Raw genomic sequence first — 20698 nt, 5'->3', positions numbered from 1 at the left:
AGTCTGCTCACTTTCCCTCAGCTGCAATTAGATGATCCACGTGCAAATCAGCTTCCCAATCGCTCTCAGACCATTTGTTCCAACACCTCCACATCCCCCTCCAACCCCACTTGTCCTGTGCAGAAACCACCTACTGCATCCTGAGCTTGTCTGTGCTCTAATGGGATGAGGACTCGGGGAGGAGGAGCGCCCTCTGAACGGGGTTTGTAACAAGGGAGAAAGTGGCTCTAACAGAGCAGCAACATCACAGGAACAGAGAGAGGCATTGTTGCAGGCCAAGTAATCCTGTGACACGCTACTGTCAGTCATAGCTTGATACCCTGCTGGGCCAGCAAGACATCAAAGCCCACCCCATACCATCTTACATGCTCTTTATCGGCTAATCAGGCTATTCTTCCTGAAATAAAGCTCCCTTAAATCCCCTGCTCACAGGGGCATTCCCATCCTGTTGCCCATCTGCTGGTGAGGGTCAGCTGAAGCAGGAGGCAGATCAGTGGGCCCTGTCCCTGGTGGCTTCTCAAAGCAGGACAATGCTGTCTCCAAGTTTATGTTAAAAATCCCTTCCCCTTGCATTTTGATTTCCTCCAAGCTATGTCCATGTGCAAGAGATGTCAGCAGCCCAGGCACAGTGGTGTGGATTAGTGCTTTCATTGAGCAGCTCACATGTGCTAATGGAGTTTGCAGCAGCAATTACATGGAGAGTCACAACTGATACTAATAAACCCCAAGATTTCCCTCCTCTGAACTACTGCAGTGATTGCACTGCTAAGCCAGAGGTTCACATCCTGCTGCTGTGCTGGGTAAGGGCAGGGAGGCCTCAAAGGGAGGCTCCTCTACCCTGTGGAACCAACTCATAGTAGCTAGGAGCAGACAGACTTAGCACTTTCAGCTCCATTTCAGGCAGAGAAAAGGATTCAGGGCTCTGCCCCTCCAGGAGCATTAGGGAGTCTCAAATTTCTTCCCCAGGAACAGCCCTGTCCACACAGCAAAGGGGACAGAGCTGCCACTCCAGGTTTGCCATGGACTCAACATGGGAGTGATCCCAGAGGCTTCTGCAGAACTGTTTTTGCCCAAACTACTTCCATCTCCAGGCAGCAGGGCCTAAGTTAGCAGAAGGATCATGTCCACCACCAGATCTGCCTCCTGATTTGGGTTTGTACTTAGATAACCACAGCTGATCAGCAAATCATACACTGCAGTCCTCCCCTCTCCTTCAGGCACTAAGCTGATGTCTGCTTAGTGAGAAGAAGCAGCCCAAGCTGCTGCTGATCATTCCAAGAGAATGGACACAATCTGTCCCATGGCAAATCTGACAGCCAGGAAACTGTTGGGGGAGCTGCAGGAGAAAGCCTCCTAAAGACTGCCTGTCTAGTGTGAAAAAAAAGTGATGAGAAAGGCCAGAGGAGACCACAGAGGGCCTTTAAAGACAGTAAGACACACTCTGCTCCTGATGCAGTGGTACTTATGAAGGGCAGGAAGAGACCATCTTGTGAGATAAATCAGCACTACTGCAGCCTTGCTCACAACAGGCAGGACAGGCAGCTTCACACCTGAAGAAGGGAAAATGTTCATTCCTCTCTTATTTCCTTGATGCTTTGGTGATCCCATGCCCTACACCAACAGCAAGCACTCCTGAGCACAGCAGTGCTTGAGAGAGCCCTTCCCTGGACAGGGCTGAGGAGAAGGAGCTGCTACTGCAGATGATGTTGAGCCAGGGATCACAGCCCTCTGCAGGATGATGCAGCTGGATGTGGGGATGTGAATGGAAAAAAATCCAGCAGCTGCTACTGTGGAGGTGCTTGGCCATGATGGCAGAACTGCTGCTGGGGCTCCAGCACCTGAGACTTGTGCAAGGAAGAGAGCCACTCCCACACCCTTCCTCATCCTTCAAGGTAGGGTCTTGAATGAAGCATAAATAAAGATCAGGCTGTTTCTGCTCTTAGGACTTGCAGAAGATGGTGTTCTCATGCTCTGAAAATGGGGAAGCTGGAGGAAAACCCAGGCTGGTGTGTGGAGGGGCAGCTCCACACCTAGCTGCTTGCTTCAGCACAGAGCATCTCTCAGAAGTCAGGCTCCAAAGCGAGCTGCTTGGTTCTGTTTTGCTCACTGGGTTTTGGGTGGGGTTTTTTTAACCTAAATTCCCATTCAACCCAGTTGGTTTAATACATGTTCAACCAAGTTGTTTAATAAATGTAACTTCTAGGCCCACTAAAGCCATTGGGAAAAGGGGCAGTGAAGCAACAGCTCAGAGAGGTTGGATTTGGAGGTCCCTTTCAACCCAAACCATTCTATGATTCCTGCAGCAAGCACAACCACTTTGAGGAGCAAAGCAAACCCCAGTTTGCCACCTGGTGTTCCTCAGCTCCAGAACATCAAGCTGGCCTACCTTTTTGGTCTTGGCTTGGTTTTCTTCTTTGAGCCAGCAGTTGGAAGAGCTGTCAGGTTCCGGGGGGCATCTCTCAGGCCAAAGCTCTTGGCTATGTGACCCAGGTGGAGAGATTTGATGTGGAAGATGTGCTTGAGGTTCCTGGGGTAGGTGGTGTAGGCACAAAGGAAAGACTGCAGGGCTGAGGGGAGAAGAAGAAAAACCAGAACAGTAAAGTACATTCTGTTTGCTACTGCACTTTAATATATATATATATTCACTCAAAGATTCAGCTGTTCCAGCTGAAAGGACATTGGTCTTGTTCTTCTGGTCAGCAGCTGGTAGAAAAGGTTGGGATGATAAAAATCTGTGGAGGTTGTACAGTGCCAATACAACCCCAAAAGGAGAAGGTAGGTGGGGGGGAAGTGTTAGAATGTGAAACAGAGCTACATTAAGTTGCATCAGGTTTGCTTCTCACAGGGCTGCCCCTTCCTGCCAGAGAAGGTGATCTCTGGAACACCTCTCATGAGGGGAGTCACTGACATCAAATGGCAGCAGATAAGGGGAGAGAGGGAAGAGAGATACAGGGATGGAGAGAAGGAAAAAGCAGCATGGAGATGACACAGAAGACTCCTCTGATATTACAGTCCCAGCAGTCCATGCATTTTTCACCAGTTACTAGCTAGTCCCTTATAAATATCTGAGAGCCAGATGGATTTCCTGACTCCTCCTCAGGCAGAGAACAGAGCTCACCTCCTCAAAAGGGAAAAGGAATAGAATTGTGTGCAAATTCCCCTCCACATCTGCAGATTCCTGTAATGCACTTCCCTCAGGGCTCATTGCTCTAAAGACAATCATCCACTAATATGAACACCTCCCCTGCTCCTCCACCCACCTGGAACATTAACTACACCCAGGCTGTCCTCTCTGCTGCAGGGAGCAGAGGGACTTTGAGTAAGGAAACTCCAGCTCAGACAACGCCTCCCTTCAATCCCCTGCTGCTCCTCTGCTTGCTAAACCTCCTGGGTCCCCCTCAGCCCTCACTCCAACCACCACCCACATCTTTCTCTCCCTCTCAACCCCTGACAGCAGCAAGCTCTAAACTCTAACCTCCCCTGCCCTTGCCTGTTGAGCCACCGGACCAGCAAGTTTGCCCACAGCTTATGTCTAATCTCTTGGCAGCAGCCAGAGATTGGAGTTTATGAACAGTAATAAAAATGTCATTTTAGCAGCTCAGCTCCTGGAAGGACCCAGGGAATCCATCAAAGCTCTGTTTACTGAGCAAAGCGAACTCCTTTTCCCAATCGATGAGAAGAAAAGATTGAGGGGCTGGGGTGGGCTTGGTTTTTCCCTTTTCCTTCACCTTCCTCCCAATTTCACAACACTGCTCTCTCACAGGCACCTGAGCCTGTGTTCTCCCCACAAAGAGAATGCTAAATTCCAAACACCTTGACTCAGGCTCTCATCTGAAAGGCCATTCTTCTGACAGCTTCTAAACCAACTCAAATGCTCTCAGGAAGCCTCTTCTGCTGATTTCCTCCTCCCCCCCCCCCTTCCCCCCTTCTCTCCCCACAAAGTTATTGGTCAAATTGAGCTGCTAGGAGAAGCTGCAACTCTTCAAAAGGAACATCATGAACTTGCTGCTGCTGGCAGGCTGGTCCTGTTGGAGCTGATGTTGTTGCCTTTCTCACAGCATTTGAAGTGGTTGATAGGAAAGATCCTGTTCTTATGGAGGCTGAGCTCAACCTCCTGCACTTCTCCAGCCAGGAAAGGCTGCTCGAACTAACTCCCTGGATCAGAGGTAGAGACTTAAGGTATGAAAGGTGATCCCAAAGCCCTGAGCCAGGGCAGGCAAAAGCAGGGAGAGCTCCAAGACACTATCCCAAAGGTGAACTAACAGCCCTGCCCAAGCAGGTCAAAACCTCAGCTCGTGCAGCTGCCTGAGGAGCTCAGAGCTGCAAATGCTCATTGCAGCACCCATGAGATTTAAATGAACAACTTCATGGCCATCAACCTTTTTTAGATCTTTACTGTCAGAGCTTTACATCTCTTGTCTTGGAAGGGACCTCTGGGGATCATCTCATCCAACCCCCCTGCTAAAGCAGGGCATCCACAGCAGCTTACCCAGGAGCACAATGGCCAGGGGGGGTTGGAATCTCTCCAGAGGAGGAGACTCCACAACCTCTCTGGGCAGGGCTGCTCCAGCACCTTCACATTAAAGAAGCTCCTCCTCATTTTTAGAGCTCCACCTCAGAATGTCCTGAGCTGTACCTGACCAAAACAGAGCACCTATCACCACCCATTTTCCAAAGGGGCTCCATACTTGAGGAGATTTAGCCTTCAGGTAGCAGGACCCAGTCATACCCCTCCCCCCAGCCACCTCACCACTGATCAGTCCATCAAGTTTGAAGGGCAGCACCTTCACTGAACCATCTGAGTTGAGTTTGGAAACCAGGGGAGCCAGAGGCAGAAGGGCTGAGTGGGCAGGGAGCCACATGCCTTTTGAAAGCAGGCTGCAGAGAAAAACCCTGCTTATTAACATTGACTAGGGCAGAAAATGGGGGGGGGGGGGGGAAAGGAAGAGAAAAAGAGAGAGAAACAAATGCATCTCTGGCACAGCTTCCAACTGATTGTCTGCCATGAAAGCAAAAGCCAGCTGCCATGTTAATTATTCATGATGCCTGGCGCAGAGGGGAGGAAGAGGGGGCTTATGGAAGCCACTCAGCAGTGGCAAATTTGCATATGTAGATAGCAAGAGGAAGAAAAAGAGGTGGAGTGCTCCTGCACAAGATAAATGGGATGCACAACACCTCAGCATCCCCTGAGAGATTTTCTGCACCTCTCATCCGTGGCTAAAGAGAAAAGAAAAAGTTCTGAATGCTGAGGTCAGCAACAGGTAGGGGTAGGAGGGGGTGGGGGTGTGGGGGTGTGCACAGTGACACAGGCTGCAGGGAGACAAACCAGAGAGCTTCCCAAGTGTGACCACAGCCATTCAAGTTGCTCTCCTTGTCACACTCATTTCAGGTTAGAAGTTCACATGCTGAGGCACTGGAACAGGTTGCCCAGGGAGGTCATGGATGCTCCCTCCCTGGAGGTGCTCAAGGCCAGGTTGGATGAGGCCTTGAGCAACGTGGTCTAGTGGGAGGTGTCTAGTGGCAAGGGGTTGTGACTAGATGATCTTCAAGGTTCCTTCCAACCCAACCCCTTCTATGAGGTATAAGGAATCCCAGGGGAGCAACAAGAAGCTCATCCAGCCAGACTTGAGCATCTGATGATGAGAGTCATGTGCTTGGAGGCTGTGGACTTAAGTGGAGATATAAAAGTAGTTGCACACCAGCCAAGGAGCACAACACACCTGCAGGAGAAAGGTATTTTGGAACCCTGAACACAACTGTCCCAGTGTCTTGCCACCCTCACTGAAAGAACTTCTTCCTAATCTCCAGACTCAATCTCCCCCCTCCCAGCTCAAATCCCCTCATCCATCAAAGTCCCTCCCCAGCTTTCTCACAGGCCCCCTTCAGGTACTGGAAGGCTGCTCCAAGGATCAAATCCCAGATTTGCACCTAGCTAGAGTTCTTTACTAAATCCATCCCAGTTTTGCTTCCTCCTGCATTTTGGAGCAGTTGCCCCCTCTCTCACTTTTCTCCCATTCCACACAACAAGCTCCAGTCTAAGATCCTTGCCTGTCAAAGAGCTGCTGCCAGGGCATCCTGCCTTATGGGCTTCAGCTTCACCCCTGGTGTAAAGTGCAAGCACCTAAGGGCTGTTGCAGCAGGATGTGATGTAGCAGCTCACCCATGACCTTCCCAGCACAACCCACATCATCATCTCCTCGCCCCTGTGACTGGGCCAGAGCCCTGGGATGTAAATCCTCTCAAAAGCCAAGCTTAAGCCTCATTTGCACCTAATATGGCAACGCAAGAAATTACCATCTAATATCACCACAAAGCCTTCTGGGCCCACCTCAACTCCCTCTAGAGCCCAACAGCCCCAAAATGTTTCTTCCAAACTCTTTTTTTTTTTCCCCTGAAGCTCTCCCCCTAGAAGGGGAAAAAAAAAAAACACATAAAAATCTTGGCAGCTTATGGAAGTCCTTCTGGGGGGGACACCAAGACAAAACAACCCACCCCCCTGACTGACCTTTCTTTGCCCACCGGAGTTTCCCCTCCTGGGAGTGAATGTAATCTTCAAACCTTGTCTGCAAGACAGTGGCTCTCTCCCGGACTTCCTGAGGGTCCACACCACAGGCTTTCTATCCAGGGTGATGGGGGAAGGATTAAAAGGCAAAAAGAGAGATTTGGAGTCAGGAATAATGAAGCAGTTTACAATAGATTTAATAACAGTAAAATCACACAGTAACCACCCAGGGGCCAACAAAGGTAATCCTCTCAATATTACTAGAGGCAAAAAAAAAAGAAGAAGCCACCAAAAGGGAAAAAAGAAGTCTAGATAAAGATGTTCAAGTCAAAGCAGGCTGTGAGTGCTGGGTGGGGAGAGCAAAGCAGTTTTAATTCTGAGGTTGCTAACATCCATCAGGGAGCTTCTTTCACCTCTTGCTGCTTTAGTTTGTTTGTTTCTCAGATTCCACAGGCTGGATGCTTTCCACTGGAGTTATCTGGGACAACTTCCCCCCAGACTCTCTGCTAACAGTCACAGATTGATGCTGCAGGTTCCCCTGGGCAGCTACCCCAAGCAACCTGGAATGATCTTGGAAGTTGTTGGGCAGGTGTTAGAGTCATGGAATAGTCTGGGTTGGAAGGGACCTTGAATATCATGCAGCTCCAACGCCCCTGCCATGGGCAGGGACACTTTCCACTAGCCCAGGCTGCTCAAAGCTCCGTCCAGCCTGGCCTTGAACATCTCCAGGGAGGGAGCACACTCACCCTCAAAAGCTCCAGAGAACAACCAAGTTCAGTACCTGTGAAGAAAGCCAACTAAATGAACTTCTCACTCTTGCTGCCTATGTGAAGCCTTCTCCCTGGCAACAAGTGACACTGAACTGGAACTGCCACCACTTGGCTTCTCTGAAGTAAGACAAAATCCCTGCACCAAAGGGGTGACCAAAGAAAATCCCTCGGCCCCAAAGGGCAGTTTTCCATGTGCTCAAGCTTTCCCAGGATCAGCCTGTGGGACACAGCTCAGGAAATGGAAAACAAACATTCCTGGGGAGCAAGGTGTTACTGGGATGAGGAAAGAGGCTGTCTCAAGCACATCCCAGAGCAACCTGTTCCAGTGCTCTCCATAAGACAAAAAAAGGCATTTAAAGGCTACAAGAAGTTGCTCCCAGACTTCTGCTCCCTGCCTCTCCATGAGGACAGCCATGCTCACTTTAAACCTCCATGAAAGATCTCCAAGATTTCTGTTCTCTGCATCTACACTAGAAGCTCCCCAGATTTCCAGTCCCTGCATCCCCAAAGACAACAGTGGGTATTTTAAGGCTACAAGAAGTCTCTCCCAGACTTCTGCTCCCTGCCCCTCCAGGAGGACAGTGATGCTCACTTTAAACCTCCAAGAAGGGTCTCCAAGACTTCTGTTCTCTGCATCTACACTAAGAGCTCCCCAGATTTCTAGTCCTTGCATCCCCAAAGACAACAGTGGGTATTTTGAGGCCACACCAAGGATCTCCCAGATTCCAAGCCTCCGCTGCCTGCCTCCCAATCCTCTTCAGGAAGCGCCCAGCACGGCTCCTTTCAGGGCCGGCCTTAAGGCACCTATTAACCAGCAGCGGAGGAGCCTCTGCAAAGGTTTAATCAACTCCAAGCGGCGCTGCCTCCTCGAAGCGGCCACTCACGGCTGTGCTGAACAAGTTTCCATTGAGGTGAAACACAAAACTTGGTGGCCCCGCCTGCTCCTTCCGAGCCCTCCCCCGCCAGCGCTTTCCTTTTGTTAAGCCTCCCGGCAGCACCGAGTGTCACCTTCCCGGCGTTTTTTAATATGAATGTGAAATTAGCGAGGCTTGCCCTTTCCCCTGGCGGACAGAATCCTCTGTTATTAAAAAGTAAAGCACTTTAATAATGAAAACTTTTTTCTCTTTTTCCTGTGTTTTAACTGTTTAAAATTAATGAGAAGGGCAGAACGGTTGTCAAAGCGATATTGAAAGCCGGGTAGCCAGGACCGAATAAGCACGAAAATCCCTCCAGAGTGTTAAATAAACAGTGCTTCAGCCCCCTCTGAATCCCTCTGTTGGTTATTGTATACATTCTGTAACAGCACTCAGAATAGATCTGAGCACCAGGGAGGCAGAAAGGTTTCAGAATTCCAATAAAGGCCTCAAATTAAAGACAGCCTGGTGCGAATTCCAGGAGAAAATTAAAGAGACCTCAAGCTTAAGTGACAGGTGACTTGCTTCTGTGTCACAACTGTCAGGGGATTTAGTGATAATATGGCAATATATTACAAAGGACTTTTCTTATTCCCCCCTTTAGGTTTCAAAATGAGGCATCTCTTCTTCCTGGAGCTAGGGGGAGAAAAGAGGAGGAAAAAAAAAGGAAAGGTGGAAAAAAAAAGGAAAGGTAAAAAAAAAAGGAAGGGAAAGAAAAGTAAGACAAAAATGAGGGATAAAAAAAAAAACTAGGGGCATCATTTCCAAAGTGTGAGGTCAGTCTGAGAGAAATAAATGGGGGATAAAGAAGGAAAAAAAAAAAGCAGCAAATTGCAGGAAACAATGCAGCCAGAAACCAGCTTCTCCCCTCCTCCCACCCCCACCTTGCCTTTTATCCCCTTCAGCCCCCTCGAGACAGATCTCAGTTTAAAATTGCCCCCTAATGGGCATGAAAAAACAAAATCAATCTGTGCCTGATGCCTGCCTTCCAGGGAGGCTCTTCTCAAGAAAACACAACCAAAACCTAACTCCAACCAATAACAATGGGGGAAAAAAAACAACAACCAAACACCCAAATCACTAAATTTAAACTCAGAGCCAAGGTGTGGAAATAAATCCTGGGAGTGCCTGGACAGAGCAAACCAAACAGAGCTACTGGAGGTGCACTGGAAGCCATCCTGGGTGCTTCAGCTTCTGTCCTGCCCCTGTCCTGGTTTGGATGAACACAACAATTAATTGGAGACTCCATTCACTTTCTCAAGACCCAAAAGATCAGATCCTACCCCAGAGGCCTTCTGATGCACTCTTCATCCAGAGGAGTTTGCTACCTCTGTTAAGAAGCATTACTGCTGTGATGGAGAAACAGTAGGGTAGGAGAACTTTTCCTGCCCTGTGTTTGCTCAGAGTAAAAGCCTCTCCTGGCAGCTCCCTGACCACTGGCATAATGATTTAATTAATCTTTTAACAGATCAGTAACAACACCTAAAAGCTAAAAGAGAAAAGGGCCTGGCTGCAATGTCATTTAGCTGGTTCAAGACATCAGGAACTCCCCAGGTGACAGCTACACCAGAAAGAAAATTACTTCCTGCAGAAGAAAGCTTGAAGAGGGCAGATTTAGACCAGAAATTAGGATGAAGTTCTTCACAGTGAGGGTAGGGAGACACTGGAACAGGTTTGCCCAGGGAGGCAGTGGAAGCATCCTCTCTGGAGCTGTTCAAGGCCAGGTTGGATGAGGCCCTGAGCAAGCCAGTCTGGTGGGAGGTGTCCCTGCCCATAGCAGGGGGGCTGGAACTGGATGAGCTTTAAGGTCCCTTCCAACCCAACCCATTCTATGAACCAATCAGTGTGGTCAATAACAACATGCATAAGCTAAAAGAGAATTGGGCCTGGATGCAAAGCCATTTAAGTGCTTCAAGTCATCAGGGGGGGTTCCTCCAAACACCACAAACAGACACAATTATTTCTTCCAGAAACAAGCTTCTGATTATAAAGACTGCAGCTTGTAAAGGTTGGGCTAAGTACTGACAGCTTCTAATTTCATCAAGAGAAGGTTAATAGAAGGGATAGAAACAGGAAATTAGACTGAGGTAGAGTTTTGTTTCCCCTTAAAACAGTTTGAGAAAAGAAAGATGGGGGGGAGGAAAAAAAGGCAAGCCCCAAAAGCCAGGCTGAAACATCTCCTGCTCCTGTTAGACTTCAAAACAAAATGAAGGATTTTGTTTTAATAACAACTTTTTACTAACCTCCACACACCTTCTCCAGAACTCACCAAGTTCCCCCCTTGCTCCCCTTCCATAAAAGTTGAAAGATCAAATTTATTCTCTTTGTAGGCAGGTGAACATTCACACACCCAGACACAGCCACATATATATTTTATACACCTAAATATAAAATATACATTTTACAGGCACTTCAGCTTGCTCCCTGGCTGCACACACAAGCCCAAAAAATACTTGTTCCAACGTGGTGCTCATAATGGACTTGAGTTGAGGCAATGAGAACTGAAGAGCATCATAATGAGGTTCCTGTGTGCAGACTGCAATGCATGCATGGCTCAAAGCATGGAGAGCTGAGAGGCCAAGGCAGCACTCACTCATGACAACACCACAAACAGATCAGGTTCAGCTCCTCACTCCCTGTCCTGCTCAGTGTCCCACTGTACTCCCAGCTCACTGGACTGGCTTGATGGCAAACTTAGAGCTAATTTAATAGAGGTTAACACAGAATGCCAGCTTGGAAGGGACCCCAAGGATCACCTGGTCTCACCTTCCTAGGTGACAGTCTACTTGCAATGAGATGAGCCAGCACCCTGCCAAGCTGAGCCTTCCAACTGGCCAGTGTAGGGGAAGCCAATGAAGGGCAGATTTAGACTGGAGATTAGCAAGAAATTCTTGACAGTGAGGGTGGTGAGGCATTGGTACAGGTTACCCAGGGAGGCTGTGGATGCCCCTTCCCTGGAGGTGTTCAAGGCCAGTTTGGATGAAGCCTTGAGCAGCTTGGGCTAGTGGGAAATATTTCTGCCCATGGCAGGGAGGTTGGGACTAGAAGATCCTTAAGGTCCCTTCCAACCCAACCCATTCTAGGAGTCTATGAATCCACTGCTTCCCTTGGGAGATGATTCCAGTGTCCATCTGTTCTCAGGGGGAACAATTCTGTTCTGGATTCCAATCAGAACCTCCTCAGCACTTGCTTGTCCCCATCAGCCCTTGTCTTCTCCATGTGACTCCTTGTAAAAAGGGAGTCTCCATCCTCCTTGGCAGCCACCCTTTATATACTGGTCTATGGTAATGAGGTTCTCCCCTAAGCCTTCTCTTCTCAAGGCAGAACAAACCCAGCTCTCTCTCTGCCTTTCTTCATATGGTCTTCATTAACCTTCTAGAAAGCTTCAGAACAAGCCCCTGCAGCTTCAGAGGAAGGACTGCAGACCACTTACAGAGCCTCTGACAGCATCAAACACAAAGCTAACAAACAGAATGAATCCTTCACTGCAGTTAATACATTTTTCAAGTAACTCCTGAGGAAATGCATTATTTGACACTGACAGAACCACTGCAATTCCAGCCCCATTAAATGATGGGGAATGTTTTTCCATAAAGAGAAACCATCTCTCAGACCCAATCCTTTCAGATTCCCAGTCACACAGAAATAGATTATTCTGCATTTCTAAGTTCCTGCAGCAGTCTGTCTCCATCCTGCAGCCAAGAGTGGCTACATCTCAGCTCCAGTGAAGTCACTTTGATGGTAGAGGGAGAAGAGAGGAGGAATTGAATCCCACCTTTGACTGCAAGTGAAAGGAAGCAGCTCTTTCTGTACAGCACCTGGCATGGCAGGGCCTGCCCAGGCAGCACTGCTGAGCACAAAGCAAGGTAACAGCTGCTTCCAAATATTGCTGGGGGGGTTATTTTTGTGGAGGGAAGGGAGAAAGATGAAATAAGAGCATTTAGAATATTCTGGGCTTAGATCTGCAGAGTATTTCATAACCTGAAAGCATGGCAGAAACACCAATTTGCTCAGTCCTGGCAGCAAACAGACTTGCTCACTTCTTAATGCTGTTGCAATGGTGTGGAGTGGAGTCACCATCCCTGGAGGGGTTCAAAGAATGTGTGGACACAGCACTTTGGGATGTGGTTTAGTGGCCATGGTGATTTTAGGTCAGTGGTTGGCCTCAACAACCTTGGGAGGTCTCTCCTAACCAAAACAATTCTGTGATTGTGCAAGTCAGTTGTAATTATTTGCACTGCCTGGCATCATGGAGGTGCCAACCCTTGGACTGCAAAGGTGGAGGCTCAGAAAGGAATATTTGTGAGGTTTAAGTGGCAAATGAAGAGTGAAGCAACTCCAAACAACTCACCTTGCCTCTTGGTTTGTGCAACTTGAAGCGATCGTCTTTCCTCAGGCTGGACAATACCTTCTCCATCTTGATCTCTGAAACACTGAAACAACAAGGACAAAACATTACCACTTCTCCTCCTTTTCATATAGAAGTGTGGAATGACCCCTGAGCTGATAAGGGACAGCAAAAAGATTGGGGATTTACATGCTCAGCTTGAGAATTTAGCCCTGAAATAGAATCCTCTTGGTTGGAAAGGACCTCCAAGATCATCAACCCAGCACCCCTGTGGCCATTAAACCATGCCCCAAAGTGCCCTGCCCACAGGTTTCTTGAAGACCTCCAGGGATGGTGACCTCCCTGGGCAACCTATAGCTCCAAACCCCCCCTCTGACACCAAATACAGAATTTGGTCTCCTTCTCCACTCTGAGAGCTCACCTTCCCTCTCACTTCAGCTGAAAAGCCAAAGCCCAGCCCAGGAGGGACCCCACAGCGTTTGTTTTAAATCCAGGAGACTGGGTCAGCTCTCCTGGCCAGGCTTCACACTGGGCATTTATTTCTATTCTGTTAACTTGCATTCCTCCTGGGGACTCAAACAGATGATTTATTCTCCAGTCCCACTTGTGAGACACCACTGGGTCCTGTGATGGCCCAGATACTAGAAGTGCTTACAAACCTGCTTCCTTTTCAAGTGAGTGGTCCTCCTTAGAGGGGCTTTTACAGGAGACTAGGAATTCTTTGTCCTCTTTAACAGTGTCTTGTGGGGCACATACACACCAGGTGACAACACAGGAACAGCTGTGCAGCTCCAGGCCATTAATATTAAAGCTGCATGGAAACTGGGTCCCATTTCCAAGGGAATTACTCAGGTGATAGGAGTTGAAGTTTGCAGGGCCAAGTTTTCAGCAATGGGCAAAGGTCATCTCTAGACCAGAGATTCTTTTCAGACCAGAATAAATCATCAATACTGATGGGAGCTAAGGAGTTCATTTGGGGTCACACCAGTCTAAGGAAGAGGGGAAACCTTGGGAGCCCAACAGTCCTCAGACTCTTGAATCTCAGATGGTGAGGAAGGGGTCTGTGGTTTAGTGCACTTCAGGACATGGTGTAATGGCCATGGTGGTGCTGGGTTGATGGTTGGACTCAATCTTAGAGGTTGTTCCCAGTTCTGATTCTAGGAGGGAGCATTGCTGCTACTCTTCAATTTGTAGACTACAGAACGAAATGGTAGGAAGTTCCTTTGACTCAAATCTCTCTAAGGCAGGAGGAATGGGTGAACCTTTGCCACGCTGTGTAACAGCACACTGGGATCCTCACCTCTTCCCCAGTCCTTCCCAGTCCAAGCCCCGAATACCCTGACTTTTGCTATCTGCCTCTTCAACCTCAGCCAGCTCATTACCACAACATCAGGAAAGGAAAAAGAGATGGTCCAAAGAAACAGCCATCCAGTTGGAAGGTACAGAGCGGTGTGGCCACGGCAGGCGAAGCCCCAGGGCTGTGAAGCTGGGACTCAGGAGGCAGGCAGCAGATTCCTCCACAGGCTGCGTGGAGAAAGGCGGGGGAGAGCCGGGGGAGAAGGGGAAATGGAGCATAAAGAGACAACTGAGGGCTCCTCTCTTTGGTTTGGGGGAAAAAAAAAAGGCCTAACAGTAAATTAAAACATAAATGGCAACCACTTAAGCAAGAGAGAGGAGCACAGCTCCCCACCCCCCCGAAGGGTGCTCTGAATGAAAACGTCAACCCCGTGACATTGATTTGTCTGAGAGGTGCCCCCGCGCCTGGCGCGCCGCCAGCGCGCAGCCTAACAGATCTGCGAGGCTGGTTCACAGCGGGGAGCAGCGTGGGAGGGGGGCAAGCACAAGCCCAGGGAAGGCAGAGAGCTGCCTCCTGCCTTCACCATGATGCCTTTGCCTTTATAAATTAGTTAAGGGCGCCGTTAGCAGCTAAAGAAATTATCTGATAGCTGTCGAGGAAGGCGCTGCTAGAGCGCGCTTGAAGGAGCTCCAAGAGACACCAGCACCTAAAAAAACCCCAACCAAACAACAAGGAAAAGTGAGCCTCACTGATTTTTCTGCTGCTTCTCACCCCCTCCCTTTGAAGGAAAAAAATATCTGTTAGTTACACTTAGAGCTCAGACAGAACCTTTTGGTTTTTTTCTAACACCTTTAAAACAAATGAAAAGAGGAGCGGGGGGAGGAAAAAGGGAAAAGGAAATGTAGAGGAAACATCAATGTGTGTGTGGGTGCACCCAGACTGCCAGGCAGGGAACAAACCACAACTGGGAAGAGGAAATGGGCTTAAGTTGTGTCAGAGAACATTGAGGTTGGAGATTAGGAACAATTCCTCTCCTGCAAGAGTGGTCAGGCATTGGCACAGGCTGCCCAGGGAGGTGGTGGAGTCCCCATCCCTGGAGGTGTTCAAGCAGCTTTAGATGTGGTGCTTCAGGTCATGGGAGTTGGGTTATGGTTGGACTTGATGATCTGAAAGGTTGTTTCCAACCTTGATGATTCTGTGTTTCAAGCCACACAAGTCTTGAGAAAAAAGAGCTGAGAGGGGATCTGATCAATGCCTATAAAGTCCTGAGAGCTGGGTGTCAAGAAGGTGCCAGGCTCTCTCTGGTGGTACCCAGTGATAGGATGAGGAACACTGGCTACAAGCTGGAACCCAGGAGGTTCCACCTCAACCTAAGGAGAAACTTCTTTGGTGTGAGGATGCTGGAGCCTGGAGCAGGCTGCCCAGAGAGGTTGTGGAGTCTCCTTCTCTGGAGGCTTTCAAGACCCACCTGGATGTATTCCTGTGTGACCTGCCCTGGGTGACCCTGCTCTGACAGAGGGGCTGGACTGGATGATCTCTGGAGGTCACTTCCAACCCCTACCATTCTATGAAAGAGTAACCAGAAAGTTGCAGCAGGAGGCACACAGCTTCCCTGAGCCCCAAGAGGCTCTGATCTCAGCAGAGCCAAAGAGAGATCGTTTTGGCAAAGGGCTGAGGCTGCTTTGCCACAGTGGAAGCCAAGGAGAGGCTTCAGGTACCGATGAAAATTAATTGCGAGCCATTTCCAATTTCCAAGGCAATCATCCCTAATTCCGAAGTGGATTTCCATCCAGGAACAAAGCCATGTCTGCTCTCATTACTTCCAACTCTCAACATTTCTGGACTTACTCCCATGCATGCTGGGGTGGGTGGAGGGGCTTAAGGAAGGGAAAAAAAAACCCAACCAACCCACAAACCTCTAGGTCAGATCCTCATCTACTGTAAATCAGCGTGGCACTGCTCATTTACACCAGCTGAAGGCTGCAGGGCCCCATCTCATGCTTTGTCTTCTCAGAAATACATATTTTATGAAGTATTTACATTTCAATAAAGCCAGTGGGAATTTCATTTAAAGAAGAAAACAAAACCCAACCCAAACCAAACACCCCCCCCCACAAAAAAAAGAGGAATTTCATTTGAAGAAGAAAACAAAACCCAAACCAATTCCCCCCCCAAAAAAGGCATTTCATTTAAAGAACACTAAACCCAAACCCCCCAAAAAAGGCATTTCATTTAAAGAAAGCAAAACCCAAACCAAATCAATCCCCCCCAAAAAGGGAATTTCATTTAAAGAACACAAAACCCAACCCCCCAAAAAAGGAATTTCATTGAAAGAAGAACACAAAACCCAAACCAACCCAACCCCCCAAAAAAGGGAATTTCATTTAAATAAAACAAATCCCAAACCAAATCAATCCCCCCCAAAAAGGAATTTCATTTAAAGAACACAAAACCCAACCCAAACCAACCCCCCCAAAAAAGCAATTTCATTGAAAGAAGAACACAAAACCCCAAAACCCACATCAAAAACCCAAAGGGAATTTAAAGAAGGGAAAAACAAACCAAGTGATTCCACAACACACATTCAGCCTCCACAAAACAAATGAGAGGTTTAAAAATTAAGGTAAGAATTAAAAGAAAAAGAGAAGGGAAAAAAAAAAAAACACAGAAAGAAAGAAAGAAAAAGGCCAAGTCCAGGAACTGGAAAGGCCCAAAGCTCCCAAAGCTGAGGGGAAGGAAGCAGAAGTGTTGAGGGTGGCTGACAGGCCAACACATGCTGTCTTTCGCCCTTGTGCTGAATTAAATTGTCAGGATTATCACCAGAACGCTCTGTTTATGAAGGGTAACAGCAATTTGTGCTGATGGCACTTGCTGCCTTCAGCTTCAGGCTGCCTTCCTGCATCTCCTCTGTAATTCATCAGCTCTCTCGTCTTGTCCCGGTGTCCCCTCTCACACCGTGCGCTCCCATGTAGGAAAGAGGGGAGGACACAGCACTGCAAATGGCTCCAATCAGCCACCCATGCCAATTAGAGACTCAGTTTCTTCCACAGAGCCATAGAATGGGTCAGGTTGGAAGGGACCCCAAAGATCATCTAGTTCCAAACACTGTGGGCAGGGAGACCTTCTACTAGAACAGGCTCCTGTCCAGCCTGGCCTTGAACACCTCCAGGGAGGGGGTAGCCACAACCTGTTCCAGTGTCTCCTCACCCTCAATGGAAAAAATTTCTTCCTAATCTCCAACCTCAATCTTCCCTCTTTCATCTTAAATCTATTCCCTCTCACCCTGTCACTACAAGCCCTTCCAGCTGAGGAGAGGGTCAAGGAAAGCAAATTACACTTTTTTTTTTGGCAAGTCATCTGCAGGGCTGCCCAGGATATGAAGAACACAAAAACAAACAAGGAAAGAAGCAGAATCATCATTAAGGTTGGAAAAGACCTCTGAGATCATTAGAAGTCCAACCTTCTACCCACAACTCCATGGCCAATCTCCACAAGGATGTCCCCATCCCTGGAGACACTCAAGGTCAAATCTGCTGTGGCCTTGGGCAGCCTGATCTAGTTGGAGATGTCCCTGCTGATGGCAGGGGGTTTGGGCAAGGTGACCTTTGAGGGTCCCTTCCAACCTGATGCACTCTGTGACTGTTTAGTTCTAGCGATTTGGGAAGTGGAGGGGAAAAAACCCAGCACAATATTCAGATAAACCTCCCTCTACTCATTCACCAGAGTCTCCTACAGCTCCCTGAAGAGCATGGAGAACCCAACAAGTCTCCTTAGGAGATATAATTACCAGGCAGAGTGACACTGCTCCTCACACTCACCAAAAAAAATTCAGATTGAGAGCATTTAAAATGATAATAATAAAATAGTAATAATAAAAAAAAGGAAGGAAATTTCCCTCTCAGTCCTCCAACACTCCCAAAATATTCTAAGGCAGAAAAGCAGAACTTTCCCCTCACAGTTAGAAATTCACAATTATGTGGGATTTCACCTTTAAATGTCAGTGCTGTTTGTTACATGAAAAAAACCCCTGTCAGCTTAGCCCTCCATGTCTTGCTGGTGTCTGCTTAATAGATAGTTACCTGGGATGATGGATGGCTCTTTGTTAGACCACTAAATGGCTCACAGCCTAGAATAAGCCTGTATTTACTGCCAACATTTGTTTGTTTCAAGGATGTAAACCCCAATTCGAACTCCAAGCAGCTCCACCTGATGTAAACACCAGAAATAAGAGGACTAATTTGAGCAGGAGTTTACAAGGCTCCATCAACAGTGGCACAGCACTAAAGGGACTCTACCCAGCTGCTGCTGAAATGCTGAGAGACAGCAAAGCAGGGAGCAAGGGGAGTCACATCCAGCCAGCTGACTGCTGAAGGGGCTCCAGACCTAAGACTACTCTCTGCTGGGCAGGGTGTTGGGGCTTTTCTTCACAAAAGGACCACTGCACAAGCAGGGCTGCACTCAGATCTCTTTGGGTGTTGGTCATCAGATAGCTGACTGCACGTTGGGCTGCTCCTCACCCAGCCTGGCTCACTGTCCTTACCGTCTGCTCCCGAGTCCTGCTGGAGCTGCTGCAGGAGAAGCTCTCTCAGCCAGCCTGGAAGCTCACCCCACTTGGTCTGCAAAGTCCACTCCCTGTCCCCCCTCCCCTTACCCTCCTTATTTGCCTTTCAGATCCATACTGGGCACTCACCACTCGCAAAAGCCTCTCCTATTCCTGTCACAAGCCACTTACACAACACATCTTGGCCAATTACCTGCCAGATATGACCCCCAGCTCCCCAGCTCTTTCTCCTCCGGATCTCTCCTGAAGGGCTCTGACAATATGGTGCGCTGCAGGCAGATGGCCAGTCAGCATTTGACAGGCTCATTTGACTTGTGATCTCCACCTAGCCACCATTTGAACCCGAGGCCAGAGAGATAACAACGGAGTGCAAAGGATCTCTGCCTACCTCCTCTCTGCCCCTCACTCACAAAGCTGTCAGGCCGCTGATTTTCACACGCTTCCCCTTTCTCCTTCGGCGGGGCCGGGTCGGGGATCACAGGAATTAATAAACTCTTATTAAAACCCAGGTGAGCCACGGGGCCGCTGCAAGCGCCACGGAAGGTTAATTAGCAAGGATGAGCTGAAACTTTTGTTCACGTTTCTGACTCACTTAATCTTGTGAGCAGCCAGCAAGCTGACATATTCTGCCTCGGAAGGTGCCAGGACGAGCAGGCTGTTCCCGTGACAGCCGATGCGAGCCGTCCGCCCGATCCGGTGGATGTATTCCGCAGGTGAAGCTGGAGCGTTGTACTGCGAACAACAGCAAAAGGCAAACACCACACAGAAACAAGGGAACATGAGAAGGGAAAAGGAGGAATTAACAGAACACAGTGTGGTAATTATAAACGAGAGTCTCGGGCAGCTCAGCTGCAACAAAAGGGCTCTCAGCGAGGCCCCCACGCTGCACCTCCCTGTTTATAGCGAGCCAGTCGGGCTCAGCCCTGTAACCATCACTCAGCTCCCTCAGCCACAGCAGCTTTTTGACATGTGAATGTGACACATTGGCCAACTTTCAGATAATAGGACACTTTTCCTCCCATCTCAGTGTCTCTCTTTGCCAGTTTCCCCCCCTTACATTTTCTTTCCACACAGACACCTCAGCAACCTGTTTGCTTCCCCTTAAAAATAAAAATCTCAGAGATCTCAAACCCAACACAACTGATGGAGTGGGAAGCTGCCTGCTGTGCATTTGGGAGGAAAGCCATAACATAAAAGATTACCAAAGAATGGGTTGGAAGGGACCTTAAAGATCATCTAGTCCAAACCCCCCTGCCATGGGCAGGGACACCTTCACAGATGGCATTGGGTTGGAAGGGACCCTCAAAGGTCATCTTGTCCAACCCCTCCCTGCACTCAGCAGTGATACCTCCAACTAGATCAGGCTGCCCAGGACCACATCAAGCCTGATCTTGAAGGTCTCCAGAGACACCTCCCACTAACCCAGGTTGTTCAAGGCCTCATCCAACCTGGCCTTGAACACCTCCAGGTGAGGGAGCATCCAGGACTTCCCCTGGGCAACCTGTTCCAGCTTGGAACTGGGCTAATAAATTTGTTTTGTTCAGCTTAAAGCAAATCATAGCTGGTTACTGGACAGAAGGAACCTGAGAGAGATGAATGCTTCAGCAGCCTAGGACACACAGCAATTGTCTTCCCACTCCCAGCTATGAAAACTGTTGCTTAAACCCCCTCCTAACCCAGCAGTGCCTCTCATTTACCTCGCCGGGAATCGAAACTGCCCAGCCATTTGCAAGATGTGATCAAGGGTGACATATTTCCCTCCCTTTAACCTCCCCCTAATTCTTCCCCCCCCACTCCTCCTCCTCCTCTCTTTCCTGGAAAAACAAACATGCACAGAGCTATTGCTCAGAAATGAGCCCTCAGCAGTTTAACTGGAAAAAACCCAACAACCAAAGCCCACTCTAGTGTTTCTACCTGTGCCCTCTGGCAAAGTTTCTACTGGCTAGAGGTGTGAGTAAGATGCTGTGAGCAATCTAATTGCTCCCTGCAGGTCCTTGCTCTTGGACACAGCTCTCAGGACAGCTGAGATTTCGCCTTCTGGACACACAGAAGCCTCCCAGGGTTTTAGGTAATTTGCACTGCGTTCTAACACTGGCAACTATATCTTTGGGTAAATTACATTAATATACAGAGCTGGGAATTAAAAGCCTTCACTTCCCCAGCCTTTTCCAACCAGCTAGATGCTACCCAAAGCTTTCCCTTTTTTCTTTTTTTTTTTGTTCTTTCCCCCCTTCAAAATTAAAAATCAAAATTTGTTACCTGAAGGGATGAGGCAGGAATTAAAGAAAAGCTTTGGTGAGGCTCTG

At 48.5% G+C, this 20698-nt stretch overlaps 1 protein-coding gene across 2 annotated transcripts in view; it reads right to left on the bottom strand.

The window, feature by feature from the left end:
• Nucleotides 1–20698, bottom strand: part of DDX31 (DEAD-box helicase 31) — a 50520-nt gene that overhangs the window by 7891 nt on the left and 21931 nt on the right. For both annotated transcript variants that reach the window (XM_068155943.1, XM_068155944.1), the window contains exons 16-19: nt 18985–19124; nt 12538–12619; nt 6506–6617; nt 2387–2567 (exon numbers count right to left, since the gene is read on the bottom strand). In XM_068155943.1, coding sequence (XP_068012044.1) covers nt 2387–2567; nt 6506–6617; nt 12538–12619; nt 18985–19124 — 515 coding nt within the window. The remainder of the gene's footprint in view (nt 1–2386; nt 2568–6505; nt 6618–12537; nt 12620–18984; nt 19125–20698) is intronic.

Source organism: Melanerpes formicivorus, unplaced genomic scaffold (assembly GCF_026170545.1).
Source record: "Melanerpes formicivorus ecotype bairdi unplaced genomic scaffold, bMelFor1.0.p_v2 SCAF_33, whole genome shotgun sequence".
NCBI classification, from domain to species: Eukaryota; Metazoa; Chordata; class Aves; order Piciformes; family Picidae; genus Melanerpes; species Melanerpes formicivorus.
This window is presented reverse-complemented; position numbering and strand designations above follow the sequence as displayed.